At 42.9% G+C, this 27606-nt stretch overlaps 1 protein-coding gene across 7 annotated transcripts; it reads right to left on the bottom strand.

The window, feature by feature from the left end:
- Nucleotides 1-5: 5 nt before the first annotated feature.
- NUTF2 (nuclear transport factor 2) lies at nt 6-27606 on the bottom strand. Of its 7 annotated transcripts, none has more exons than XM_068956228.1 (6): nt 27462-27606; nt 27123-27282; nt 17700-17824; nt 13301-13372; nt 7872-7970; nt 6-527 (listed from the first exon to the last, which is right to left on the bottom strand). In XM_068956228.1, the coding sequence occupies exons 3-6, from the start codon at nt 17796-17798 to the stop codon at nt 414-416; spliced, it is 384 nt and encodes a 127-aa protein (XP_068812329.1). In that variant the 5' UTR covers nt 17799-17824; nt 27123-27282; nt 27462-27606; the 3' UTR covers nt 6-413. The 7 variants fall into 7 exon arrangements, with proteins under 7 accessions (XP_068812329.1, XP_068812332.1, XP_068812330.1 ...); XM_068956231.1 differs by lacking the exons at nt 27123-27282; nt 27462-27606 and adding exons at nt 26194-26409; nt 26516-26654; XM_068956229.1 differs by lacking the exons at nt 27123-27282; nt 27462-27606 and adding exons at nt 25499-25561; nt 26556-26647.

The raw sequence follows: 27606 nt of genomic DNA, 5'->3' as shown, positions 1-27606 counted from the left end.
AACAATTTAAACTGTTAAGAAAATCTCATGGTTTTATTGTGTAATGTAGCATCAAAACATCCGAACAAATCAACATCTGGGCTGTACAGGCTGCTGTTCTTTCATTTCTTTGGGTTATAAAGCATCTTGTCAGTACATAAACAGCAACCCTTTGCATTATAAATTCTTTCCGAGGCATGCTGGTACAACACAAATTTCTCTTGTCAAATGCAGCTAAGTAACTTCCAAACATCATGCACAAGGAACTCATCTAGTGACAATGTAAACTCGGCAGAAGGGCAGGTCTCAGGTCTTGCTTGCTCACGCTCTGCAGTGCTGCAGGTTTGTGTATGATATTTGGAATGTTCCGTGAGTGTGAATAATATCAGAAAGAAGAGAGAAGAAAAAAGCATGGGTGCCTCGGGGTTTCCAGCTCAGCCAAAGTTGTGCAGTGCTAGCCTGAACATGTCATTGGTGCAAACCCAGGCATCATTGATGTTCTTTAATAGAAATATCTGGTGGAATCCCATGATAGGATCTTCATCAGCCTGTGGAGAAAGAGGGGGAAAAAAAGGTTTGAAAAAAATTTTTTTAAATGAGAAATGCATTCCAACACTCTAAGCAATATTTAAAAAGCTAACACTAACAGTGAAGTCATGTGCATGTCCAGAACCTCAGGAAACAACTAGAACAGAGCCTCTGGTTGTATTGAAGTTGCTTAGCAAACAAACACCTAAGGCCTCACAACACAAATCCTGCAACAGGATTTGAACCTGCTGCAGTTTGTTGGGGTTTTCTGGAAGACTGTTGCAGATGTCTCATTCCAGCAGCTTCACATCATTGATAAGTACATGCCTGCCTCATTGTGCTTAGTCACAAATTTCTGTTGGGCCATAGCCTAGGAACTATTTGTAAAGAAATTATAATTAATGTTTTTAAAAACTAGCTGGTAATTGCTGTAGTATGGATCTGTCATAGAAGGGAGTTTTTGTAGGAGTCAGTATCAATAATATTGCCTGAATGATCTCTGCTATGATCTAGGCTTTTGAAATCTTTCCCAGAGCATGTACAGCTGGCCAGCCATGTAGTACTTCATTTTCTACTGTACATGAACAGCTCAAAATAACTTAAACAATTGCTGTAGCTGTGACAGGATGTCTAGCAGAGTGAATCTCTGTAGTGGTGCCTCGACTTCTGCCTTTGACAATTCAGCTGTGGCGGGGGGGGGGGGGGGTTATAGTGCCTGTGTTACATTTAGAGGTGTTAGGGACTAAAAAAAAGTAGAAAACAGTATGAGAGAGACTAGTCCTCCCATCTAACGTTTACCAGTTTCCTCAGTGACATCATGCACGGGTTAAAGCCATAAAATAACATAAGTGATTGATTCTCACATCAGCATTAAATCTTATTGTGTGATCTCCAGCTGAACAGTACATAGTACCTAGGTACAAAAAAACCCCTTCTGATACTGACCATAACATACTCCATTCAACATTTTCCAGAGTATTCAAGCTTTAATCTTTCAGCATGCAACTATTAAACTCCAGGAAAAGAGTGAAAAAAGCATTAAACCATTAAAAAGCAGCAGCCAGAGGAATGCATGAAACACTCAAAACGCTGAATGAACCTAATTTTGGGTGGATTTGAGTTCTCTGCAGTCCATCAAGAAAAGTGGACGAAAAAGCCAAGAATAAAGAACAGAGTAAAGGAAGCTGCTAGAAGTAAATAAAGCATCCTCTAATTAAAGAGGAACACAAATGATGAATTAACTATGAAACAAACAAAGGAGAAGCAACTTCCTAAGGACATAAGTTACATCAGAACCAGGAAGTCTGCCAGAGTACTGGTAGAGTTAAGTGCATAACTAAAGCATAAGAGGAACATTCAAATCTAAAATCTAGATCTAATATCTAAAAGACCCTAAAATTGACTGCAAGGGTTTCAGTGACAACTGCCTAGGAAATAAAAAGGTAGATGAAATGCAGTATCAGTATGTGTAGACTAATCCATGGAGGAAAACAAAAAAGGGCCCCAAGATTAGCTGCTGTCTCTCAGGAAAGTGATACTGAAATCATTATGGACAATTTTTTTTCGAAATACCACCTCAGACCTCAACAGCTATCAAGGCAAAGTGCTAGCAGCTATTAGGAATGGAACAGAACAGAAATGCATAATTATGCGACCACATAAATGCACAGAGCACCCACATATCAAATCCTGCATGTATTTCTACACAGTAGAATAAGGAATGGCCAGAGAAGGGCAAGACAGATCATCCAGTTTCCTACTGATTACAGCAAATTAAGCACAACGCTAACCTGCAAAAAACATGTCTGGGTGGGGAGAAAGGGTAATATATATTAAACTACTATAAAACGTGAAGGACAAAGCGATAAGGAAAATTCTCGTCTTATTTGGTGTCGCCTTATTTTTTTGGCTGTAGGAGAGTAGTATAAACCGAAGTATTGAGTAGATAAATCTATGGAAAAAAAAAATCCCAGAACCAAGGCAAGTGCTAACACAATCGCTATTCAGCAGGTTGATGTACTGGGTAGCCTTTTGCCACTTTGATAAAGCCATTCTTTTGCATTAGGCAGAGGTTCCATAATAACTAGCTAGATGTGAATACAAGCAACTGTGCCAGATTAGACCAGCTACCCATCTAGTTCATTAGTATGTATGACAGTAGACATACCAGCTATTTCAGAGGACATCCTATCAGTATTAGATCTGCCTAGAAAGAAGAGGTAGCTTGTGCACTGAAACTCACAGGTAGTAGAAGGGTCCCACTACTGCTAAATAGCTGGTTGTAGGTAAGTTTTTGATGGATATTTAAAAGGATTTTTTAAAGGAATCTTTAACAAAACTGAGAAACTTTGGAGAGCTATGCATCCAAGTTTGACATGCCTTCGCAAAGATGTCAAAGTTAACCTTTTTGACCAAGTCTGAATGAACTCATATTCACGCCAGCTCCTTTCTAATGGCTTCTACTGGGCTCGGACTACAGCCAAGCAGAATCCGTTCAGCTTGGATCACTCTGAATCACAACTATTAATAAGCATTTAATATACTCTCACTTGCTTTATGGCTTCTTCTTCTTATGTCACTGAGGGGCCTACTGGAAGTCACAAATAGTTTTCCCCCTCTAAACTTAAGCTTGCTCATTGAGTGTATACTTAAAAATATACCTTTAAAAAAAAAGGGGGGGGGGGGGAGAGAAATCATCATGCTAGCTTTTGATTATGTTTCCTCAGTCTATGGTAAGCCTAGCTGCACTGCAGTCATTAGTACTTTGGCTTGAGGGGAATTTCTTCTTTCCTTGTGTAATTCAGGACTGGATGTATGAAAGAGATTGAAAGAAAGAATTCTGTCCTCAAAACTCCTCTTGCTGCTCTACGCATGGCCAGTTCACACAATGAAGTCACATAGTATAGCTTGCTTTATTTCTTTCACGTAATGTTCTCACAGTACACAGGAACAATACCACCCTGCCCAATAATTCAACCAGATTTGCAAAGAGTATACTTTGAGTTATTTGAGATGCTTTACAAGGCAATGACTCACCCAATCCCTTTATTTCAGCTCTTCGTCACAGCTCAAGCAGCCTCACTGAAACTCCCTTTACTCTTACTTTCCAATACAAATTCAGATGTGTCCATCGCATTCCAGGCATCACCCCGTTATAAGCATAAGGGGTTTGGCTTTTCGCCACAAAGCTTTCCTATATGCAGTTCAAATTCCTTTTCATGCCATGTGATCCTTGAATAAAGATCAAAATTGCAGACTGGAAAGAACCTCTGGAAGTCTCTAGTTCTGCCTCCCACTCACAGTGGGACTGTCAGAGGCATCACACCAGCCACAGCTTTGTCTAGCAGAGTCTTCAAAGCCTCCAGCAATTGGAGGCGCCACAATCTCTCCAGGCAACATCCCAGGGTTTCATCCTTCTGGTGAAAAAGCTTCCCCGCTGTCCAAACTGAACCTCCAAAGCTACAGTTTGCAACCACTGTTCCTTGTTATTCTGTCTGGCATCACTGAGAAAGCATACTTCCAGTACTGACTAATAGTTAACTACTTTCCAGCTACCTTTCTTTCAGGTAGTTGTATGCTGCTAATAGACTGCCCTTAGCTGCCTCCTCTCTAGACTCAACGAGCTCAGCTCTCTCTAGAATCCTGGAGATCTTGGCAGCCCTCTTCTGCGCCTTAATCAGTTTCTCTACATTCCTTCTGACCTAGGAACCCTTAGACTGGATGAATTAGCAGGTCCAAAATCGTGGCAAGTCCTCAACTCGTGAAACTATGGGCCGTTTCAGAGTGTTATATCTAACATTTGTGATCCAAGTTTAGTTCTGAAACTTACTCTAGTAGAAAAACTTAACTTTTCTCCTCTTGCCTGGTCAGAGACAATTTTATTCTCCTTTCACCAGCACTCTGTAGCAACTGTTGATTGAACTGCAGGCTCATAGCTATCTTCATCTCAAAGCATAAGCCAATTATTTACTTTGGATAACAGGTACCTTCAGATATTAAATTTCCTCATTTTACTTCAGCATTGCTTAAAGCTTGTTTTCACCATGCATGAAAAAAAGGTGACTTTGGTTGCAAATTCCCTTCCCCTTTTAAGACTAGGAAACACTGCATAACAGAATTAGTTATTCACAATTAGTTCTGCAATGATCACTTCAAAATCCACGCTCTAGGGAGAGCCTCAGATCTGCCACACTGCTTTGAGAAAGTGCAAGCAATAGCCATGCTTCTCAGCCACTATAAGCTCAATTGACAGAAGAGGAGAAGAGAGCACTCCTTACTCGGCGATGACTGCATGGAACAGAGGTAAGGCAGAGGTTAAACGTTGTGGAGGCCTAGCCTGAAGACTTCATTGGTGCATACCCAGGCACCTTGAAAACTTTTCAATAAAAAAGTCTGCTGGAAGCCTAGAACCTGGTCATCGTCTGCCTGATCATAACAGGAGGAGAAATACGTTACTAAGTGAAGCACACTAGAAACACCGCATGACATCCTGGATGAATACTGGTGAAGTAGTGTCACCAAGTGAAACTCACTCCTAGAGGTTTCAAGACTGATGCTTGCAAGAGCTGAAGCAAGCAAGCACCCAGGCAATGAATAGCAGCAAAAAAACGATGAGGAGAATTGGAATAGATAGAGGTATATTTATTATCCTTCCACAGAAGGATTAAATAAAACATTACCAACTATCCCAACATTCGTGAAAGAGGATTCTTCATATCTGTTCAAAAATGCGCTTTTCAATGAAGAAAATTCCTGTATCATTTCTGCCAGTGTCGGACCCTTGTTAGTGACTTCATCCACCCTACTTAGATGCTCTATTACTCTCAATCGTCTTCTCCAAGCTGCTGCTGGGTCCAGTCCCCTCAACAGAGGGGACTACCTACTCTAAAAGATGTTGGTTTTTTACAGTTCATATTGGGATTAACATGGTGGGCTATAGACTGGAGCAGCATAGATGTAAATATACATCCTGATCTTGTCACAGGGCGGTAATGTTTCAAATGGATCAATTAAATCCACCTCCAAAAGGGGAGCCAAAGGCTTAAGACTCCCAAAACCTGCATCATCTTTTCTTAAAGCATTTCTTTCTGGTAAAGGAAATGAGGAGTTTGACAATAATAGTCCTGGGTCCATCACTTCTTCAGGAATATATCAGCATAGTGAAGAAGAGAGCTGAGGCATTATTAACAGCTCATCCCACAGTATAGAGGGAGAAGAGGAGATTCTTTCTGCTCAAGTATTTTTGGATTTGCTTTCCCTAAAATAAAACAAGACGGAATTTAAAGGTTTAAGGAAGAAATGCCAAGATGCGCCCGGTTCACTTAAGAATGAGCTTTGGCTGAATTTGAGACTAATAATTCAGAGACTCCAAAAAATGCATTCAAATATCATACCAAGAATGACTCCTTAAGAAGAGCACGTTACACAACCATCAAGTATTTCTAGTCTAAGTTATTTTCTTGTATTATTCCAGTGAAAGCCTATGGAAGTTCCTTCACTACATAAAACAATGCAGGTTTTAAAAAACGTGATGGATTCAAAATGATGTGTTAATCAAATTAAGCTTTCAAGAATCTGGCCTCATAGTCCAACGAGCAGAATAACTGACCAGTAAGTGGGAAACGTGGGTTTTCCCTTCTAACTCTGCTACCGATGGTCCTTAAAGTCCTCTTCTTGTGCCAGTTAATCTCTAAGTTTTCCTTGAGATGAACAAACTTGAGCTGTGTAGAGCAGACATACTGTTAAGAAGGCTACCTTTAGATAACTGAAGCATGCAGCTCCACCTTTGAATGCTACAGTCTCCTGTTCTACTTGAACACCAGATGAGCAACTTAAAGTGTCTAACTGAATCCAACTGTTTTTAGTTACTGTTTTGAACTTAGAACAGTAATAATTTTAATCCATCTCAGAGCTAACATACATGTATTAACACAACAAGAAAAAGTATTCTTTACATGTGACAACTGGTTTCATGTATTAACAGAAGTGGTTACCATGCACATCATGTTATAGACTGTTACTGGTTATTTCATTTATCCAGCTGCAACAAAGAATATCACACAAGGCAGAAGCAAAAAGTCAGAATGTTTAAATTAAAGCTTCTGGAAAATTCCTCAGTGAGACACAGCAACCCCAAGCATTAAACTTTGCTTTCTGAAGCTAAGACTGAAGACTCACACATGTAAGGAATAGGAGAGAGTTGTTTCTCCAACTAAAAATTCATGAACAGGTTATGTAAAGTCATGACAACAGTAAATATTCCACTTAATCCAACATTCTTTCCAAGTAGCTAGATACACCATCATGTGATCCCTGAATTACTCAGGTATGGCTCAGCAAGTTGAAATAGGAGGATAAAAATGGCTCAGCAAGTTGAAATAGGAGGATAAAAATGGCACAGTAAGAAATATTGCTCCAAGTAATGGTATTTATGGAAAGCTCCCAGACTGCACCTACCAGTCTAATGACCATATTACTGCACAAGAAGACCAAAAAGCTTTACGGAATCTCTTTAAGAGCTTCATCTCTTGCCATGGGATTCAATACAGAAACACTGCTGCAGGCTGTGATCTGTTTGATGATTATGCAAATAACCTTAAAAATATGAGTGGGCATAACCACTGCAGCTGAGTCTAGTCCAAGATATTGAGTTAAAATGTGTGTCTGTCACACTGAGTTTTGTGCACACCCAAGAGCTAGAGACAAGATGAGCATGCTCGACTTCAAACTGCCCCAGAATTCAGTGCTTTCCATGACCACATGTGGCTATCTTTCTTCAACAGACAATGTGCAGGCAGGAGTGAGCAACAAGAAAGCTGGAATCCAACTTGTGGCTGTCATAGGACAGCAAAGGGAAAGCATGATCTTACTGAAGGGTTGTCAGCTAACAAAAAAGGCTACAGAATCACAACACATGATGCACATGTTACATCCAAGGACAGAAGAAACTTTAACTAGATGTGCTTATGGTGTCCAAGAACACTACAGTGATACTTTTAAAGCAACTGAGGGCACAAACCTTATTGTATCCAAGTAAGGAAAATATTGATGCCTTCAGAGCCCATATTATATTCATATACACAATAAAGGCCATGGTGCTTTGCTTGACAGGAAGAAGTGCCTGCCAAGTTGCAGGAGATTTTTACTTAGTGCTAGTTCTATTGAGGGAGGAACAGTATCTTGTCAGTCTTCAATAGCACAAGACTGATGTTGCAATGTAAGCTTACCAGTACTCCCTCCCCACCCGAGAGAACGTTTTAAGGTTTTCAGAAATCAGATTTAGTGTTCTACCAAAAAAAAAAAAAAAAAAGAAAAAGAAACCCTAAGACATACGCATTTGTTACCCTGTAATGGAAAGAGTTTACCTTAAGCTGTCCCACTACCATACTGAGTATACAGCTGTCAGGTGTAGGTTGGTGGTCTTGTGCTGTGATGCTGTGTTGTATTTTTTGGAAAGGAAGGCTCTACAATGAAAAAAAAGTAAAATGAGGAAATGTATAATCATTGCATAACTTATTTCCAAAAGAAAGATCAAAAAAACATTTGAAGAATTAGGATATTTTGACAGTACTGCAGGGAGAGTTGTTGCAACTCAGCACTGCTCAGCTGGGTTGACCGTGACAGTTACATGTTTTTCAAGCACCAAGACATGAAATAGTATGTTACCACATACACTAAGTCAAACTTTTTTCCTAGTCTTATTACACTGAGCCATAAGAACTTCCATTCATCTACATACTAAAACTTTGTAAGATGAAAGCACAAAACTTCTGTGCTCTGAACAGTATGAAGATGATGTGATCCAAAAGGTGGAATTTACCAGGCAACTCCAAATATGCTTCCCCATTAAACTGGCTATGAACAGAAAGGAAAGGTGGCTGACCAAGAATCGGTGTTCAGAACCTGAAATCCACAGAGCCACTTTTTCCCTTTGAGTCTTTCTTAGATAATAGTGTCTGAGGGGAATTGAAATGGCGACAGGCGTCTTTGCCATGTGCCAGGCAGGAGCAGGGGGGAGGAAGAGGAGGTGGTGACCAAATCATAGAAAAGAAAAAAAAAAAAAAAAAAAAAAGCAGCAGCTTTCCACACTCATGTCCACGCTCATGTAGCAGTTGTGAGTACACCTGGAGTTAAGAGTGTGAAGTACACACTTTGAGAAACACCAGATACTGGGGAATAATTCTTCTCTCTTTCAACTTGGGCCATATTGACATTCCAACCGGAGGTGACTCCAAGCTGTGAACGTACATACCTAGGGGATCTCAGAGCCCTGTCACACAAACAAAATGTTGGCACCTTTCTATCAAAGGCCACATTAGTGATGGAAGTGGCAATGCAGCACAGATGAAAGCTCTGCGTGATCAGAGTTGATACCCAGAGTGAAGACATCACACAGGGCAGTGGCATGAAGTTATTTGAACTTGTAGAATATACTTGGACCACTTTGCTCCACTTTCTCGATTTCATAACAGGTTGAGACATATCCAGATATCCACTTTGACAAGCACTGCATTTCCCTCCAGTGGAAAGAGCCAGCCTTAAAGACTTCCTAGAAAGCCTAGGCCTAAAAGCAGAGGATGAGAATTCTACTACTATCAAGGACGTGAAGTACAGACTTTGCCCTACAAGCGTAAGGCTTCAGGAAGGATATTAGGAAGCTAATTCTTTGGCTAAATAGAGAACACAGTAAACTGGAAGAATCAAGACCTGGGGAAGCAAAGGAAGAGCACAGAGCAGTCCTTTAATCACAGAGGAATATCAGAAGAACACTATTAAAGAATACTCTTGAATAAAGCCTGCAACATTTCCTCTTGGCCTAGACCGCAAACAGATCTGCAAAGGGATCCCTCACTCAAGGAAGACATCTGCTGAAGCAGATTCAGCCTCCTGCCTCAGATCCAAAGCTGAAGGGGTACAGCATAACTAATACAGTCAGAGCCAGCAGATTCACTGCCTCCTAACACAGCAGGAGGAGCTGATTCCCAGGAACTACAGTGTGCTGTGCAGCACAAGCTGTCAATCATCTGCATTCACAAGGACCTGAATGTGGTCTGAATGGATGGAGGTTCAGAATACTATTGCAAAGATGATACTTTTTTCAAAGAACCATGACCTTGAGCCAACTGTCTAAGTCAGTTCCAACCATCATCTGTTGCAATCAAACAACAGATGCTGGAAGGGGATAATTAAGTACTTCCTTGCAGACACTGATACAATTGAGCCCTCAGAACAGGAATGTTTCAAAGGCTGAGGAACGATGACCCAAGGAGTAAGCAGCGCTATGCTCATACACAGACAAAAGACACTGGTCCTGAGTTGAAGCTTGGTATGGGACACTATGAACTTGTTTGCTAGTGGTAGGGGCCAGAAAGGAAAGTAACCCTTGGTGTCTGCTGTGATAACACATGCTGAATCAAAGCTGACAGTCTGGAGAAAGATATGCCCTCAAGTTAGTCTACAAGTTGCCCCAAAATTCCACCAGCTGAGTGAGGATCAGTCACAATTCCAGAATACTCAAATATATGTGCCTTGGAAACAGCATCAAATAGGACCTGGTCTTAATTTTATCAGTCAATCATGACAAGACAAGAAGGAAGAGTCTGCTGCGGCCACCACAAGCAACTTGGCGAGCACATAGTGCGGAGGGGGCAGGGAGATGAAAACGTCAGAGAGGCTGAACATGAGTACGCTACATTGATAACAATCCTGACCTATCACGAACTGAAGAGAAATGTGCCAACCTGCGCATAATGTGGAGTAGACACCCTGTAACCCAAAAAAACCCCAGAGCAGCCTTTTCTGAACTGCCAGCAGAAGATTCTCCAGGGTCATCATCCTGAACTTGAACATACAAGTTAGACATTGGACACCTTCCCTTAGACAAAAGGCAGAGCACTGTGAAACCTGGTCTTACCTCAGTACATCAACTTCCTGTTGAACAAGTCCTGCAGGAAGAGTCTCTTAAAAAGGCTGCGAGTAGAGGGATGAACTGAAATGAATGTGGTTGTACCCAGAACCCAGCTTCCAGTGTGACAAGATGCCAATAAGAGGTGAGATTAGAGACAGAAAACAGGGAGGAAGGAAAGGCCTCCCTCCCTTCAAGATCCCCCAAAGCAGTGACACAGAACCAAAGACAAGACTGGGCAAGGTGGTGCCTGTTTCAAGTACCTGAATATCACCTCCAGAGAAAGAGACCCCAATGGTCATCCAGCTGAGTAGACTTTCTCCTGTGACACAGGAGGGAAAATCCTGCTGGACAGAGTAGGATCAGCTAGTAGGAAAGATCACTTTTTGTAGTTAGAGGGGAAACTCCCTCAAAAGGATGGACATGCACCTGTACTGGAGAGAAGCATTTCTTGAGATGCAGAACACAACGGAAGTGACACAAATGGGAAACCCATACAACAAGCAAAGCTTTCAGTGTCTTATGAGAACTTGCCTGGGCTTTCAAAGTCTTTCTTGAAGTCAGATAAGATAAATTCTGCAAAAATAAAGTTTGTCAAGTAGTTTAAAGACTCACACCTGCCGAGAAGTGCTTGGTATTTTAGCAGGCTAAGCAAGGGTCATTAGAAGCAAATTTTATCCTTTCTAGCACCCACCCTCTTGGCAATCTCACTTAAGGGAAGGGCACTTTTGGTTTTCTCTGATGGAGCTGGCTGTGCTGCATAAATACATTCCACTTCCTAGAGTACCTGAAAACATCAACCTATTTTCTGAGTTGCCTACCTTGAGGCAGAAGCCCATTATACTCAGTAAGCTAAATCTAAGAGTGCCTTATTGATGGGAAGAGATTCTGAATAAGTCTGGTTAATGCAGAATGTGCACACTGTGACAATTCCACCAAGAGATATGAAGAAATCCCACAATGCACTAAAGTAGGTCTGGAGATATTCTGTCATTAAAGCAACTTGGCATAGCTTCTTCCCTGGTCCAGGAAGCCTAGAATAACTCCTCCTAGAAGAACTAAAGGAGCATCTTGAACGCTTAAGCCAAAACAGGCTGCACCAAAGAGGGCAGGCACTACTTCAGATGATGACTCCTAAGTCCAACACCAATTAAGCCAGAAAGAAGGACTGTCCACTCTGTTACAGATGCACCACTGTTGGCAAGCCAACGTCACTCCAGCCTTGTCCCATAGTATTAGCATCATCTGACACAGAGTGGGTTGAAAAGGTGCTGCTGTGTTGCTGTTACACAGGAGAGATCTTGTTGACGCTTAGGGCGCAGTACTGACTAGGTCAGGCACACAAAACCACAAAGTGCAAAAGCAGTCCAGTGCCAAATTTTGTCAGTGCCCTGCTCAACGCTCTCAGAAGCTCCAGGAGCGGAAATGGGGTAGACAAACACATTAGGCTGAACAGCAGACAGAGCCATGCTAAAAGACATCACAGTCAGAGTAAGCTCCATAGCAAGCCACATCAGGAGAAGGACATTGAATAATTTTACTGAATTTCTTCTTTGCTTTTATCAGATGGACATAGACAGAAAAAGCTTCCTCTGGGGCCAAGAAGTGTGCCTTCACTCACCAAGCAAGACTGTGCAGCGGGTACATGAATCCAGGAAGTCTGACTTTCTTCTTTGCATTCCCTGACTGTAGCAAAAGTGAACATCACCCTGGAGGGTAACGGGCTGATCTGCACTGGGACAGATCCAAAGAAACAGTTTTAGACACTAGCCAAGCAAATGTTTAGCTGGCTGGGTGTCTAAATGGCTGCTAGCCCAGAGGTCTAAGAAATACTGAGTACACAAACAACTCTAGAGCCCAAGTATCTTCTCGTGCCTTATCCGGGCGTAAGCAACTGCAAGCTGTGTTACTTCTGAGGTGCATGGCCTTCCTGAAGGCAACGCAGGCACCTAAAACACAGATCCAAGGACAGACTACGGTCTTCACAGTTAAAGAGAACTTGGATGAAAGCAATGATTTCAAAACACAAAAGCAATAGCTGTGCAACTAGACAGGTGTCCAAGTAACAAAGGTTTTTCTTCTCAGAGAGTAATAAAGCATGTGAATGGTATCTTCTTCTCTCTCATGTACCATGTTCTAAGCAGAATGTCAGAAGAGCCAAAGCATGCCCTCTGCAGATACTGCAAGGGGGACAAACTTTCTGATCTCATCACAGCTCACAAGTACACCGATTTTCAGAACATTAACATAGATTTTTCTCAAAAGAAGTATTTTTTTTTTCCATGTTTAACTAAATGAACATAAAGTAAGAGCTTCATTCACTATACAGTAAGAAATGCTTTCCTCTCACTTAAAGAGAGCACTGGTTCCAAAATCCTGGACCATACTGCTCGTATCTGAATAGCTGATGAACTCTGGGTTTAGAATAAGCCAAGGTCTCCGTTATAGAAATTGTTGGCAGCTTATGTATCAGAAAACAGAAAGCTCCTGGCAGTGATAACATATTTGGCCTTTACCACATGCAAATCCAAACAATAGGTTTGCTGTGCTACTTCCATAGCATTGTTCTAAAAAAGATCAAGGGGTCAGCAGTATGGACTATTGCTAGCTAACTTTCAAAAAACAATGTCAAATCTAATTGCAGAGTCACAAAATAAACTTGCAAAATAAAGAAGTCAATCAATATTCCACCATTAGTGCTGCCATTGTAACGTCCCACCACACAGAATTAAACCACAGGTAACATTTTCTGAAAACCATAAGTTGGAAGCACAAGTCTCATTTTCAAGAGTTTTAAGCTGCTAAAGTCAAATTCAAATTTTCAAAAGTAACTAATTTACAGTCTTCAGAAATGCTTCCCAAAACATTCAGTAAGGATTACATACTTACAGACAGTTTTTCAACAATAGCTGCTTTGCCCTGGAACTGCTGTCCTTCCCACGTAAGGCATGATGCATCAATCTGAGGGGAAAGAAAAATAAATTCATCAACCTCCTTAGGTAACTCTTAAGCAATCTTGTAAGATTTGTTTACTCGGCCTAACCTTTAGAATCCAGCTTTTCTGAAACTACCTGCAAAAGGAGATGGTAAGAAACCACAAAGAGCAACTGAAACAGTTTAGAGAAGTCAATTAGAAATCAAGTAGATGAAATGTCACTGTCACAATTCTACCGGCAAAGAGAGTTCCTTCCTTTGGATCCAAGTTAGCTTTCAGAAGAAAATCTAACAGTATGGACACAAAGTAAAGCATGAATAGACAAAAATATATGAAGAAGTCTCACAGAATGAGTTACACTTCCATGGTTGTTCCACCTCAAGTACTGATTCGCATATTCTACTCACGTCCAGAACAGCAGGTGGTGTGTCTAAAAGTTTTCTAATAGACTGCCCCATCTGGAACAGAATGGCTGTGATGCTTCAGTCTACAAGCTCTTCCAGTATATGATGAAGGACCTTCTGACTATGCTATGTGTTAGGTGTAACAGGTAAGAAGCTTTCTCTACAGTTTAGGCCACTGTTCAGGCCAAAGTCACAAGATTCTAATCAATGTCAACACAGCTCTGCCATCTCAACTCCAACTTTAGCCCTTGGCAAACAGACTTAAATTAAAATTGATTTCCACTGAGCTCTAAGTCTGCCTGCTGCCATCTCCAAACAGCACCCTAACCTATATAATATCCCAAGTTGTCCTGCAGCCTATCACAGGAGGCTGCTCCTTCTACCTTTTTGAGTCTAAATATCTCAAGGAACACGATTCCTGGCTCTTCCCCTTCAAAATTTCAAATCTCACTTAGGCTCTGAACATTTGAGCAGAAAAACACGGAATCTAAAGAGGTCCATTTGTACGTTCTCCAGCAAGTTTTCCAAACCCTGTTTTTGACCCATGCTGTACCAGAAAGCCACATCCTCTAGCCAGGTGCATTAAACCTGCACAGCACAGCCACAGTTAATCTCAGAAAGCTTCCAGTTCTCACAAAATCATGGCAAGGACACAATAGAGAGCACACACAGCAAGAGCCAAAAGAACAGAACAGAAGATTAGAGCAAGAGCACAGAGCATCTCGGTTACAGATGCCATTGGAGGCAGTACAGGTAAGAGTCCTTGAGCACAGCCTCCTTTTGTGAGACATGCCCCTTTTAGAAGGGAAGGGACCAAACTTGGGCTGTGTAAACTAGTTACTCAGCAACAGCAACTGGCTGACATCACTCACATCTTATGATATGACATCAATTTCTGATTTTGATAACTTGGGAAACAAAGTAGCAGTACCAGGGGATGACACTATTCTTCTCTCAAGCACTCAAAAGTACAGGTTTCAAATACGGAAAGCTAGAAAAGCAGATAAGACCCAGGACCTGCCTCACTGAATCCACTTCAGGAATCAGCAGTGGAGCTCACTGCTGCTCTCTGAACAGTCAGAAAGGTCCTGCACCACAGGGAACAGATTAAATTAGTGAGGGAATGTAGTCTTCCTGAAACAGCCTACAACTTTACATTGTACCTAGTTAGCATCTACCTGACTTCCAGCTATAGGTTGTCTTGATAGTCAGCTTCTACATCAACTATCTGGGAACAACTGCTTCAAGAACCAAAAGCATCTCTATCCCCATCTCAAAAGTCCTACAGATCAGAAAATGGCATAAGAAAATACTTCATTACAACAAACTTTACACACAAAGCAGAACAAAGTAGCAGCTAAGCATTTTCCTGGAAGACACAAGTGCATCAGCATAACTGCAGTACAAACCCTTGACTTGGTCCCAACTCTTATAGCTCAAGCAGATCATAATAAAAGTGACTGTCCCAGAGCAAAAGCTCAATTTAAATGGGTCACACCACTAAAGGAGAAAAACTGAACCTTGAGGTGGAAAGCAGCAGTTCGGGAATGCAAAAGAAACACAAGGGTTTCCTCATGCTGTATAATCCCAAAAGGTCTCAGAAGGCAAAAGGCTTCAGTAGAAGCAAAACATTTCTACAGAATCTCCTCTAATTTAGAGAAGTTGTATCCTTGCTACTTTTTAGCCACACAAAAACACGATCCGTACCCTCCATAGTTTAGAAGAGTTGTAAAACACAACAGTGACCTGCCTAATGCTCTCCTGTCTGTACTTACAAAGGAATCTCCACTGAATGATGAAAGGCAACAGGACCCCAAGGGTGGAAAAAGCCCAGGTGTCCACTGAATGCAAGGCCATGTTTTCAGGAATCACAGAATGGTTGAGGTTGGAAGGGACCTCTGGAGATCATCTAGTCCAACACCCCTGCTCAAGCAGGGTCCTCTAGAGCACATTGCCCAGGATCACCTCCAGATAGCTTTTGAATATCTCCAGCGAAGGAGACTCCACAATCTCCCTGGGCAACCTCTTCCAGTGCTCTGTCACCTTCACAGGAAGGAAGTTTTTCCTCAGGTTCAGACGGAACTTCCCGTGTTGCAGTTTATGCCCGTTGCCTCTTGTCCTATCGCTAAGTGCCACTGAAAAGAGTCTGGCCTCTTGACACCCTCCCTTCAGCTACTGGTACACATTGATGAGATCGCCTCTCAGTCTTCTCTTCTGCAGGCTCAACAGGCCCAGCTCTCTCAGCCTTTCTTCACAGGAGAGATGCTCCAGTCCCCTCCTCATCTTCGTAGCCCTCCGCTGGACTCGCTCCAGAAGCTCCGTATCTCTCTTGGACTGTACTGGGGAGCCCAGAAGTGGACACAGTACTCCAGGTGAGGCCTCCCCAGGGCTGAGGACAGGGGCAGGATCACCTCCCTCCACCTGCTGGCAACGCTCTTCCTAACGCACCCCAGGATACCCTGGGCCTTCTTGGCCACAAGGCCACACTCCTCATGCTTATGCTTGAGGCTCATGCTTAACTTCTTGCCCACCAGCACGCCCAGCGCCTTCTCTGCAGAGCTGCTTTCCAGCAGGTCAGCCCCCAGCCTGTCCTGGTGCCTGGGGTTCTTCCTGCCTAGGTGCAGCACCCTGCGCTCGCCTTTTGTTGAACTTCAGGAGGTTCCTCTCCACCCAGCTCTCCAGCCTGTCCAGGTCCCTCTGAATGGCAGCACAGCCTTCTGGTGTGTCAGCCACTCCTCCCAGTTTTGTATCATCAGCAAACTTGCTGAGGAGGCACTCTGTCCCTTCATCCAGGTCACTGATGACTAAGTTAAACAATACTGGACCCAGTACTGACCCCAAATGAATGGGTCTTTGGTAGAATGAATCCGTGTTCTGCAGGTGGAAGATGTTTTGGTAATAACATGCCAGAAGCTGCTAAGAGGCTTCATATTTAGAGTCGCGGATTAAATACTGGCCATCTGTTCTTCTCACTTTACAGGCTCTGCCCATAGCTACTTGTCCAGAACCAGGCAACAGTCTAGCAGATATCAAATACACAAAGGAGTAAGAATCCAAAGAAGTAATGCTATCACTGCTAGCGGAGGTGGCTGAGGTGGCGGGAAAGGTGGCAGATGGTACTCCTGCAACAACTTCAACACTCAAGAGCTTGGCAGAGCTGCATATGATTCATCCAGGAAGGATCAGGAAAGCAGGACATGCTAAAAGACTTGCAAGACTTGAGTGTTCTGCTGAAACAATTCAGCTGCCCAACAGCATTCCTCACCACAGGTAGTCTCAACTAGCATTCTGCAGCTTCTGGAGAACTTGTCTTCCCCCAGGTCCAGAGGTCGATGCGCCCTTAGGCCTTTTAGTTGCAGGCTTTAATATTGGAATCCAAATCTATTTTGCCTCACATAAGGGGCAAAAAATTAAGAATTCCTAATTTTAAAAAAGTTAATTTAAATTGAGTTTAAACTTTTAAAACTAGACTTAAAAATTTAAACCTAGTTTAACATTCTGAAAAGAAATACAGCATCGGATCTGAGAAACACCTGCAAGAACTGCTAAACAGAGGAGAACTTAGAAAAATCCACATCCCACCACCCTAACAGGTGTCCAAGCAAATCCAAGCCTATAAACTAATGGCAAACTAAGGATAGCATAGTTGCTTCTACAGAGAATTTCATCACAGGATAATCACCAGCCTCTCCTACTGCAAGCTACTGTGGGTTTTTTGTTTGTTTTGTTTTGAGATTGACTGCTTATCGACAAGGCAGACAAAGCTCTAAATAGACAACAAATATAAGAGGAAGCCAAGACACCAGAGTTCAGCAAGTGCGATTGCTTGACTGATATTTTGGAGTCAGGATAAAACCCACTAGCCCATCCTGTGTATTCCCACACATTAAAATAGGGAAATTCAGATATTATGCGACAGAGCCTCAACTTCCTTTCTACAGATACTCACATATATTGCTCCTAACTGGGTCCTGTCTGCATCAAAGAGCTGGTAGTAATGTTGTATGAAGCTGGATCCAATCTGCTCCCAGATAGGCTTGTCTCCCATTCTGAATCCTCACCCAAAGCCAGTGACTGTAAAACAAAAAACAAAAAGTCAGTAGAGAGAATAATCACATAAATAAGCATAGTATTTGGCTTGTGTAAACAGAGGTAAACACAGACCCCTCAGACAGCCAGAATTCACCTTTGGAAAAAGCAGGCAAATCCCTCAGACACATATATACTGGAGCAAGCCCAGTGAAGGGCCACAAGGATGATTAAGGGAGTAGCCCTCATGGGAGGAAAGGCTGAGAGAGCTGGGATTGTTTAACATGGAGAAGAGAAGGCTCATGGGTTATCTTATCAATATTTATAAACACCTGATGAGGGTGTAAAGAGGACAGAGCTAGACTCTTGTCAGTGGCGGCCCATATCAGGACAAGAGACAACGGGCACAAACTGGAACTCAGGAAATTCCACTTGAGCACAAGAAAAATGCTTCTTCATTGTGAGGGTGGCTGAATACTGGAAGGGGTTGCCCAGAAAGGTTGTGGAGTCTCCATCCTTGGAGATATTCAAAAGCTGGACACAGTCCTGGGCAACCTGCTCTACCTGACCCTGTTTGAACAAGTGGGTTGGCCCGCATGATCTCCAGAGATGCTTCCCAACCCCAACAATTCTGTGATTCCTCATATAGTTCACCAGCCACAGACCATTCTGAGGAATAAACAGTGTCCTTTCAGTGGTATGCTTTGGCGTTAATTCACTTCCACTAGCTTTTTGCATAACACAAGCTTACTTTAAGACCTGCTTTACTCTTTTATGCTGCCACTACAGCTGAAGTATACTTGACAGACATCTTTGAACCTGTAGTAACTTAAAGACACAAATCCTGATTTTTCACTGTCCTGAACATCTGCAGTTCCCCATGAAGGTACTGGGATCTCAGAGGTGTCAAACATCTGAAAATCAGTTTTTGAGGATTAAACATATGGCATGTGCACCAGTCCAGATAGATCCAGATCTAGAAATTATCATGCAAGATCAGCACAGACAGTGGCTCTACATTCCCATTGAACTTTTCAAGAACATAAATTCATTTTTTCTTTATCCTGATCCATCTCTAAGAGACCTCCTAAGCTGAAGGATTGTGCTCAAGTCCAGACACAAAGAAAAAAAATGGTGTGCTTAAAAACTATTACATTCCATTTTAAGGTCTGAGTTTATTTCAAGAAAACTAAGTTATTCTGGATGAAGGTCAAGATCTGTCAGTCCCTAGACTCTTTTTGCAATACCTGACGAGGAACCCTCGAACCATCAGTCTGTATTGCGCTGCAGGACCAGAAAGTATCAAGGATATGAAATTCTGTTTTGAACACAAAATATGACAAGTTATTCTGGGCTCCTCTGGATGTCAATTACTCATACAGCTGTATGACAATGTGGTCATCCCTTCTGAGAAAGGAATGTTTTGTAGCCTGTGAAGGAAAAGCTCTGCAGGAAGAGCTTTGGTTGTAATATGTGCCACAAAAACAGACTACAGTCGCCACGGTTTTTGACATACAGCTGATGATACCTGAAGGCTCCTTCTCAAGTGCACCTTGGAAACTTATTTTGTCCAGGGATGAGGGACTGAGGTCAGAAATGAACTTGCGAGAAACATACCCATCCTATCTTTGAAACATTTTTAATCTAACATCAACTTTCTAGGCAACGTGGTCAGCATCAAAACCAGTAATCCTGCATGCTAAAGTAGACTCAAAAGTCTCAGACTTGTTGCTACCTAATATTTGAACTGCTCCAGAAAATCTATAATATATAGCCTGGAATCAACAATTATCACATTAGTCCCATGAATATTTGCAATACATGACTCGGTCTGAGGAATTTTTACCAAACAGGGTCACTCCTCTGAAAATAGATCACAAATTGAAAAAAAATCAATCCAAGTGCAACAGAGTAAAAACAAAAAAAAAAACAAAATAAACTCGCTTCTTTACTTGAGAAAAATTGTACCAATTGCATACCCATTTTTGCCACATACCAGCCTAACCTGGAACAGACATGGAAATAAATAACTTTAGCCTGTATTAAAAGATTCCTCTGGTAAGAAAATTTTCCTAAAACCACTTCATAGCGGTCACAGCCACTTTCATCCTAAACCTCAGAAAACTTACCAGAAGCCATCCTGGTGCAAAAGACAACGGAAGTAGACGTTGCCAGCATATCTCCCCAGCTGTAACAAAGACTTAATCACACTACAGAACTGTGAAAGTTCCTGGATCTACGCTTGCATTTCAGAAAGCACGTTAGGTTTCAAGAATATACCAAATAATCCCATGGGAACTATGTCTACATGAGCCCATTGTGATGGCCCTTTAGTTGACCTACAACCAATGAACAACAGGAACATGCAATAGGGGACTCTCTTTCATAACACACTCTTGACATCTCCACATTTCAAGACAGACCTACAAAGTACTGTCCAGAAGGCGGCCCAGGATTTAGAATTCTGAGCAAGTCTAGTGGAGATCCAAAGTTATAGGCTCCAAGATGCTGGAATTACATCAATATACTATCCTCCCTCTGCCATTCTCCCCTGCCCCCAAATTCTTGGGGTGCCACAGGCTAGGATTTGTCTTTTGTCCTCAAGACAACCCCTTTACCATCTCTGTTCCCTAATACCATCCCGTCTACACTTTAGACCACACAAGAGAGAGGAGAAGGAGGAAAAAAAAAAAAAAGTAACTAGCCAAACTCATAAGAACTGATTTCAGCTGGCATGTAGCTAAACCCCTGCAGCACAACTCTTCTCACCACCCACAGGTGACAGACACACCACTTCTCCTGACATGTGCCAGAGAATAGTCCTGCTGAGTATGTCCAGAACTGGAGAGCAGTTTGGGCTATGATCAGCAAAAGGGGATAGGCCTCATGTCATCCCAGGTGCTGGGAAAGCAACATCTGCCACCCTTTTAACTTGCCCCTGAAGAAGAGGATCACCTTCAACACTGTAGCCTTCTATCTCAAGAGTCCTGGGGAAAGCAGCCATCTACTCTAACTCCATAAAGGCTTTTTCTCAGATTTTTATCCCTCAAGTCTCCCTTGTAGCTTTCTCTCTGCACATGCAGCTTTCTCTCTGCAATATGCTGAGTGACATCTGGCTTGTCCACACCTCAAACCTTTCCTCGCTTCATATCATGCCCAAGCACAAGGCAAAGAATCCTCACGGGATAGCTCACGGTTTGAGCTGTTCCATGGCCCAACAGGGATATAAGCTAGAAATTCCTCCACGAGGCAACAGTCCCAAGCATGCCCGTGGCACAGTTCACAGATCCCGTGAAACCGCCCTTTCCATGGCGAGGAAGAAACCCTGGATCACATGACTGTGCCAGGCTATATTCCCCTTTCTCCACTTTTTTTTTTTTTTTAAATACATATTCACCCTATTTGAGGCTCTACTAAGCTGCAGAACCTTCTTGGGAATCTACTTTGGTGATGCTCACCCTGCCATTAAGAGAAGATTCTTATGATCTGCTTGGGAAACCAGAACTATTTAGTTTTGAAGTCTGCTGCATCCATTCAAGATCTGAAGGTACCTAGAGGTACATATTTTGGAATGGTAAGGGCAGTGGTTGTGGTGGAATAAGCAGTCCAAGTGAAAATCACTGCCATTCAGTTTTGTTAAACCAAAGGTACAACTGCACCACTATGAACTCATAAAATAAATATCAGACACCCTTCCTAAACATTCAAGAGCAAATCTAGTTGCAGATACCCATGTTAAATAGCCAAGCATCTAACAGCAAGCTGAGCTAGTACATAGCAAACAACCACCAGCTTATTCTCTTAAAGCTAAAAAAAGGTTAGCTTTTTCTAAATGAAGTCTTTTTTCATATATCATGTGTTAATAGCTCACTAGACCATCATACGAACTTGAGATTAAGCAGTATGCTAGTACTGCATCTCACTTAGACTTGATCCTTGAGGCACCCTCTCCCTCAAGCACCAGATGCCTTCTGTTCATTCTGAAGCTGTGAAAAAGCCTTTGCTTTACGACAGTAAGAAATTAAAGGATTTGTATTTTAAATACAGGAAGTAGTAGAATGGTTTCTGAAACTAAAAATTAGCATGCCAGCTCACATAAAGTAACTTGTATTTGGGCAGCTCAAATACCATTAAATAAATATCAGTATAAATTTGGTCAGTTATAATGTTGATTTTGCCACAGAAATGAGAACCAAACACGAAAAAAATGCTGCTGAAATTAGTGATCCTTCATTAATTTTTTTATGATCTTGCTTTTTTCCCCTGTGCTATTCTTATACAGTTTTGCTTAATATCTTTTCTCCCTGTCCCCCTGCAAAAAAGCTTTTTTTGTCCCTTTTCTAATTTGCCTCTTTTTCCTCCACACTGTTTTCTGCATGTCACCACAGGATTAAGAAGCTTAGAGACATACTAGAAAGAACAAAAGGTAGGAAAGATCTGTGTCATCAAGCCTAGTCCCTTTCAATCGGATGCAATCCATATAAAATTGTATTGATACATTTATCAGGCTGTTATAAAAGGCAAGTCTAATATAAAAGGCTTTCATCATCCACTGAACATTCATTCCGGAGCCAGGAAAAATGCACATGTTTTGATGTTGTCAAATATGGACATACACCTACCTCAGAGCCATCGAGCTCAACTCTATCCATAGTTCATTCAAAGTCTGGTTACGGAGGCAAGACATATGCTGATGCTGCAGAACTGGGCTCACTACTCTAGATGGAGACTTTTCCTTAACGATGTCTAAATCAAGTTTTTTCCATACTTTTGCCAGACCACACACCAACACATGCTCAAGTGTATTCTCCTGCCCTCTGCACATCACTCACTGAACTTCCCACAGCTCCCATCCTACATGGTGATCTATGTCACACAGCCTGTCCCCAGTCTCCTCATCCCATATTCACAGGAAAGGCTGTGATCAAGTCCCCTCCCAAACCTTCTCTTCTCCAAGCTAAACAGAATGCACGTTAGCAGAGATGATGAAATACTGGAATATATTTAGTTCTTCAGAATTCAGACATCACACACGATCACTCATTTATCTTAAATCCAGTATATCTTTTTCTAAAAAAATCTGCCTCAGTGGTTATCAATCTTTCTCAGTTTTCAAATCTCTCAAGTTTCCAGTAGAGGTTACAAACTGCTGCATTTAGAGTTTGAAAAAAGTGCTTCTCTTAGTTATCTTCTCTTATCTTCTCCACAGTAGTCGACAGATCCACAGAGGTTAACAGCCTGAAAATTACTGCTCCAGGCTAATCTGAAATCAATTTCAGAGACTCTCACCTAGCCCACTGCTATGGGCTTCCTTGTGCAAGAAATTAGATTACATCATTCTAAACACCCCTTCTGATTTAAAGATAATTAAGTCTAGGTATGTGCACAAAGGAAAGACGGAAAGAGAGGAAAGGGAGATTGACAGGGCAGAGAGCGCATCTTTCTAAGAAAGGAGGAAGATATTTGACTTTTTGCTTCTCAGTTCTCTTTTCTCTCTCCAAATTCATTAAAACACACTAATGCAAGAATTTTACCAACCTGAAATATATTTTTTGGTTACAGGCCAAGTACAAGGCCACTAGTAAATAAAATGATTTGGGGAAGCCTTCAGAAAAGTTTTCACTGTGCAGATAGGATGAGAATCAGACTGTAGGCAACTTGACAGTCACAAAGAGTCAGTTTAGATGATTTTCAAACTTATGGACATAATCAGATAGGAAGACTAAATTTCTTGTCATTAAGTGAAAGCCACAAAGCTACATGTCTGGTAATTTCTCATGGTATTTTTGAGCAATCCAAAAACTGAATTACAAGGCTGAAGTAAGGGCTTTCTTTTAACCAGGAAGAACTCAAAGACTGGTCAGCTTTAAAGTGTTGGGGGGTGGGGGGGGGAAGGGGGGAAGGACAGCTGTACCACTTTTTCTTTCCCCTTATAGGCAGGGTAACAAAACACTTAATCCTCCTAAAATATCAAGTAATCTGCAGAGATCACAATTTAAAAGTCATGATAACTTTCAGGTAAAGAGAAAACTGGGAATCAGTCTTTAAATTATGGAAGCAAAGATGTCACATATCAATTTTATCACCTTCTCCTCTATGAAATTATTACTTAAAACTTAACCAGGTTTGTTTGGGGACTGATGACTCAGCAGCATAATAATGTTCAGTATTAGTTTTTATTACAAACAGATCTTCTATTAACTACTATTTGACTGTAGCGAATTTTCTCATTGCTTGCAACTGAAGCTTGGCACCTTTGAAAAGGATCACAAAGTAGATAGCTGTGTGAGTAACAGCCCTGAAGCAGATACCACAAAGGTGATTATCCCTAAAAACTAACTCTGTGTTTTGATGCAGTGGCAAATGCAAGAGGACCAAGATTACATTGCTATTCTGCATTGTATCACCCCATAATTTTAGAATTAGCCACAGTATTATTTGCTATTGATTAACAAGATTCAAAATATAAAGCATATTGGAGAAAAATTCTATGATCTACAACCTTCTCCTGTGCGTAAGCACAGCTTGTTAAACCTCACCTTCATATGGTCTCAGGTCTTTGGCTGGGCTCCAGACTTGCAACACGTGCCTCAAAAAAAATTACTGAAACTTTTTTTGTAGTATCTACCAAACACTTCATCTTATGCTTCCCAAAACCACATTTTCCCTCCTATTTTGCCCCTGCAAACACCCAGTAGTCCATGCTTGCAGAAATACAGCAAATTTGTAATGCCATATTTGGGGAGTTAAGGTGATTGAAAGAAGTCACACTCACGACGTTATCAGTTACTAGAATGTCTTGCAATCCTTACATAAAACCTACCGATACAATACCACGCTACTACGCTATCAAACTATTAATATGACAGAGACGAATTCCAGCAGACAGAACTGCAGAAGTTGTTACCAGTTGCATTTTTCCAAGGAAAAGAACAAACACTGATGTTAAAGCAAACATATTTCTGATCAGCTACCAAGTAACTGGCAGTCTTTTAAGGAGAAGTATTAAATAATTAGGACTCCAGTGGGAAAGCAATTAAATGGCTCAGCAGTGAGCCAAAATACCCCTATACTTTAAATTAGGTGATGTGTTTTGCTAATAAAAATGATACTCTATATGTAGTAATCTGTGAAATGTCTTTTTTTTATCCTGATAAAAGGAGACTTCAAAAAGTCACTACACACAAATACAGGAAGTATTACCTGAACACAACTCTTCCCAGAATAGGAGAAATCAAAAAATATAAATATCAACTTAAGGCGGCAGCTGATTAAGATCAGATTTAATTTTCAAGCAACCAATTCCTATCTTTCTTCAAGTGTTTATCTGTGTTCCATTCCAGTTAGATGGAAAAACAATGTATATACCATAAACCCATACACAAAACACACATTTCTCTGGAAATATGGATTTCAAATGAGAGCAAGCAGTTGAATATTACAGGCTGCGTTAGACGGGAAGTTAAACTTGAGTCATAAGAACAGTGTCTTTGGGACATAACGTCTTCCAGAAAGCTATCTCTTCATTATAAAAAGCAGCATATAATACTTGCTACTGTAAATTTCTGCAAACTTTCTTAGTTTTAGAGCTAATAATAACAACAGGTACAGAGTCATAAGAAAAAAAAGAAATCAGCACTCACAGAATCATACCAGAAATTGATAAGGCAAAGGAAAAAAAAAAATAGATGTCTACATCAGACCACTGAGCACACGTACCTTGCTAGTTTTATTCCAAGGAAGTGTGAACCTTTCTTTTTTCTACATGATTCTTTTGTGTTTCTACAAGTGATTCAAACACATTAGCCAGATTAAGTGCTGTCTCTGCACACCCTTCTGATAAGGGAGTAATACAGTAAGAATATCAAATACTCGAAGCCTAAAGCGTAATCAGATATACCTTATTTGAAGCAATGCAAATTATCTCCTTGCAGTTTTTCCTCTGAGCATTTAATGCCTTTGCCTTTCCCCTTTGTGATACCAAATCACATCAAAGTAAAGCAAAAGCACCACAGAGCACAGACATGCATCATCAGCAAAGCAGCAGGCTTTGAGGTCATATCCGTGTCAAGAAGTCCCAACATCTAAAACGGCCCAGACTAGACAGATCGTTTGCACCCAGGAGCATTTGAACAGCGTGCATGAAAAACACTCCTCTAAAGAGCTACTTCCTTTAAAAGTCTGCGTTGGTGTTCTCGTGGAAGTAAGAACAGCATTTACCTCGTTAGCTCGAGGAACTGCTGTTCTCACTTGACGATAGAGATTGTTTTGCCTACCGCCTGGACTCACCCCAGCTGAAGTCCCTAATTCAGCCGAGGCAGTTGGAGAAACTGCGGCCAGGGGCCCTTCCGCCATTCCAAAGCAGTACCCCGCGTCCCCCGCGCAGCAAGGACCCCACCAGCGAAAAATCTCACGTGGGGAAATTCGGCAGCACCCGCCGTACGGCCCGTTGCCATGGCCCCCGGCCACCCTGCACCTCGTGCCGGGACCGGAACGGGGCAGGCGGGCGGGGCCCGGCCACATGGAACCGAGCGTTGGAGCCGCCCGCCGAGCCGCAGCCCGCCGGCGACGAGATAACCCCAGGCCCGGCCTCCCGGGCAGCGCCGGGGCTCGGCTCCCACGCCAGCACACTCGAGCGCCGGGCCCCGGCCGCCGCCGCCGCCCACCGGGCACCGCGCGGCCAGCGCCTCAAAGACGGAGAAGGTCAGGGCGGCTCCAACCCCTCCCGGCTCCCGCTGCGAGCGCCCCGCCCCGACGCGCCCGAGTCCGGGCCCACGGTTGCCCGGAGCGCCCCGCGACGGGGCTCGGCCACGGGGCCGCGGCTGGCGAGCATAGGATGGGGCGGCGTCCTGTGCCCGGCCACGTTCCGCTCCCCCCTCCCGGCTCGGGGCCCGCCGCCACCGCCCCGCCCCCCGCACTCACCCCGCAGCTCCCACTATGGCGGCAGCGGCGCCAACACCCTGCGCGGCGCGAATCCCCTAAGCCTCTCTCGCCCGCGCTGCCCGCCCCGCCCGCCCGACGCGACCCCGCCTTAGCCTCCCTGCCGCGCGGCACGCCGGGAAAGCGAGTCCAGCTCGCCGCTCGGAGCGCCTCCGGAAGGGCGTGGAAGACTACAGCTCCCGGCGTGTCCCGCGCCGCCGCCCGCTGTGGCTCATTTGAATGAAGGGAAGAAGACCGCGCATTGCTGACCCCACAGACTGTGCCTGGAGCATTGTGGGATAGTGGTGGGTGGGCTTCTCCCCCCCCCTTCCCCCCCCCCCCCCCCCCACTCCGTGAGGCCCTCCCGGTCTGAGTTAAGCATCAGTTCCCTGCTCGGCTCTTCTCGCCGACAGGGTCCTCTCACCTCTCCCTGCTAAATGCAGGACTCCTGCCTGCCCCAGGGAAACCCGCGGGCAACCGCAGGCGCTTCCTAGGCAGGAGGCCTCACAGAGGCCTTTGCCCTCGTGGGCACCGGTGGTTTGTCTGGAGGCAGCTGGCCCTGTGCACCCTGAAGTTCAGGAGTCCTGAAAGAAGGTAGAACACAAAGATGTGGTACAGTGGAAGAATACTTCAAATAACTACTTTGAGAAAAGTGCCTTAAAAAACCATGAATTTAGTCTTACTGGAAGCCCACACTAAATTCAGTAAAGCAGCAGCAAATAGCAGCAGGGAAAGTTTATAAAGGTGCAGACATCTTCCTTACCTGGCAATTTAGATTATAGGACTGAGTCTGAAAGATAGCTCAGCAGTTGTGCTGTGCCGAGCATTGCATTTGGCCCAGCCCTGAAGGTTCCCAGGTCCCTGCAGGCAAACTTGATTTCTTCTTCTTAGAGAGACAGCATTGCACA

This window comes from Struthio camelus, chromosome 10, assembly GCF_040807025.1.
Source record: "Struthio camelus isolate bStrCam1 chromosome 10, bStrCam1.hap1, whole genome shotgun sequence".
NCBI classification, from domain to species: domain Eukaryota; kingdom Metazoa; phylum Chordata; class Aves; order Struthioniformes; family Struthionidae; genus Struthio; species Struthio camelus.
Note: the sequence above shows the minus strand (reverse complement) of the source record. Positions and strands in the feature narration are given on the sequence as shown.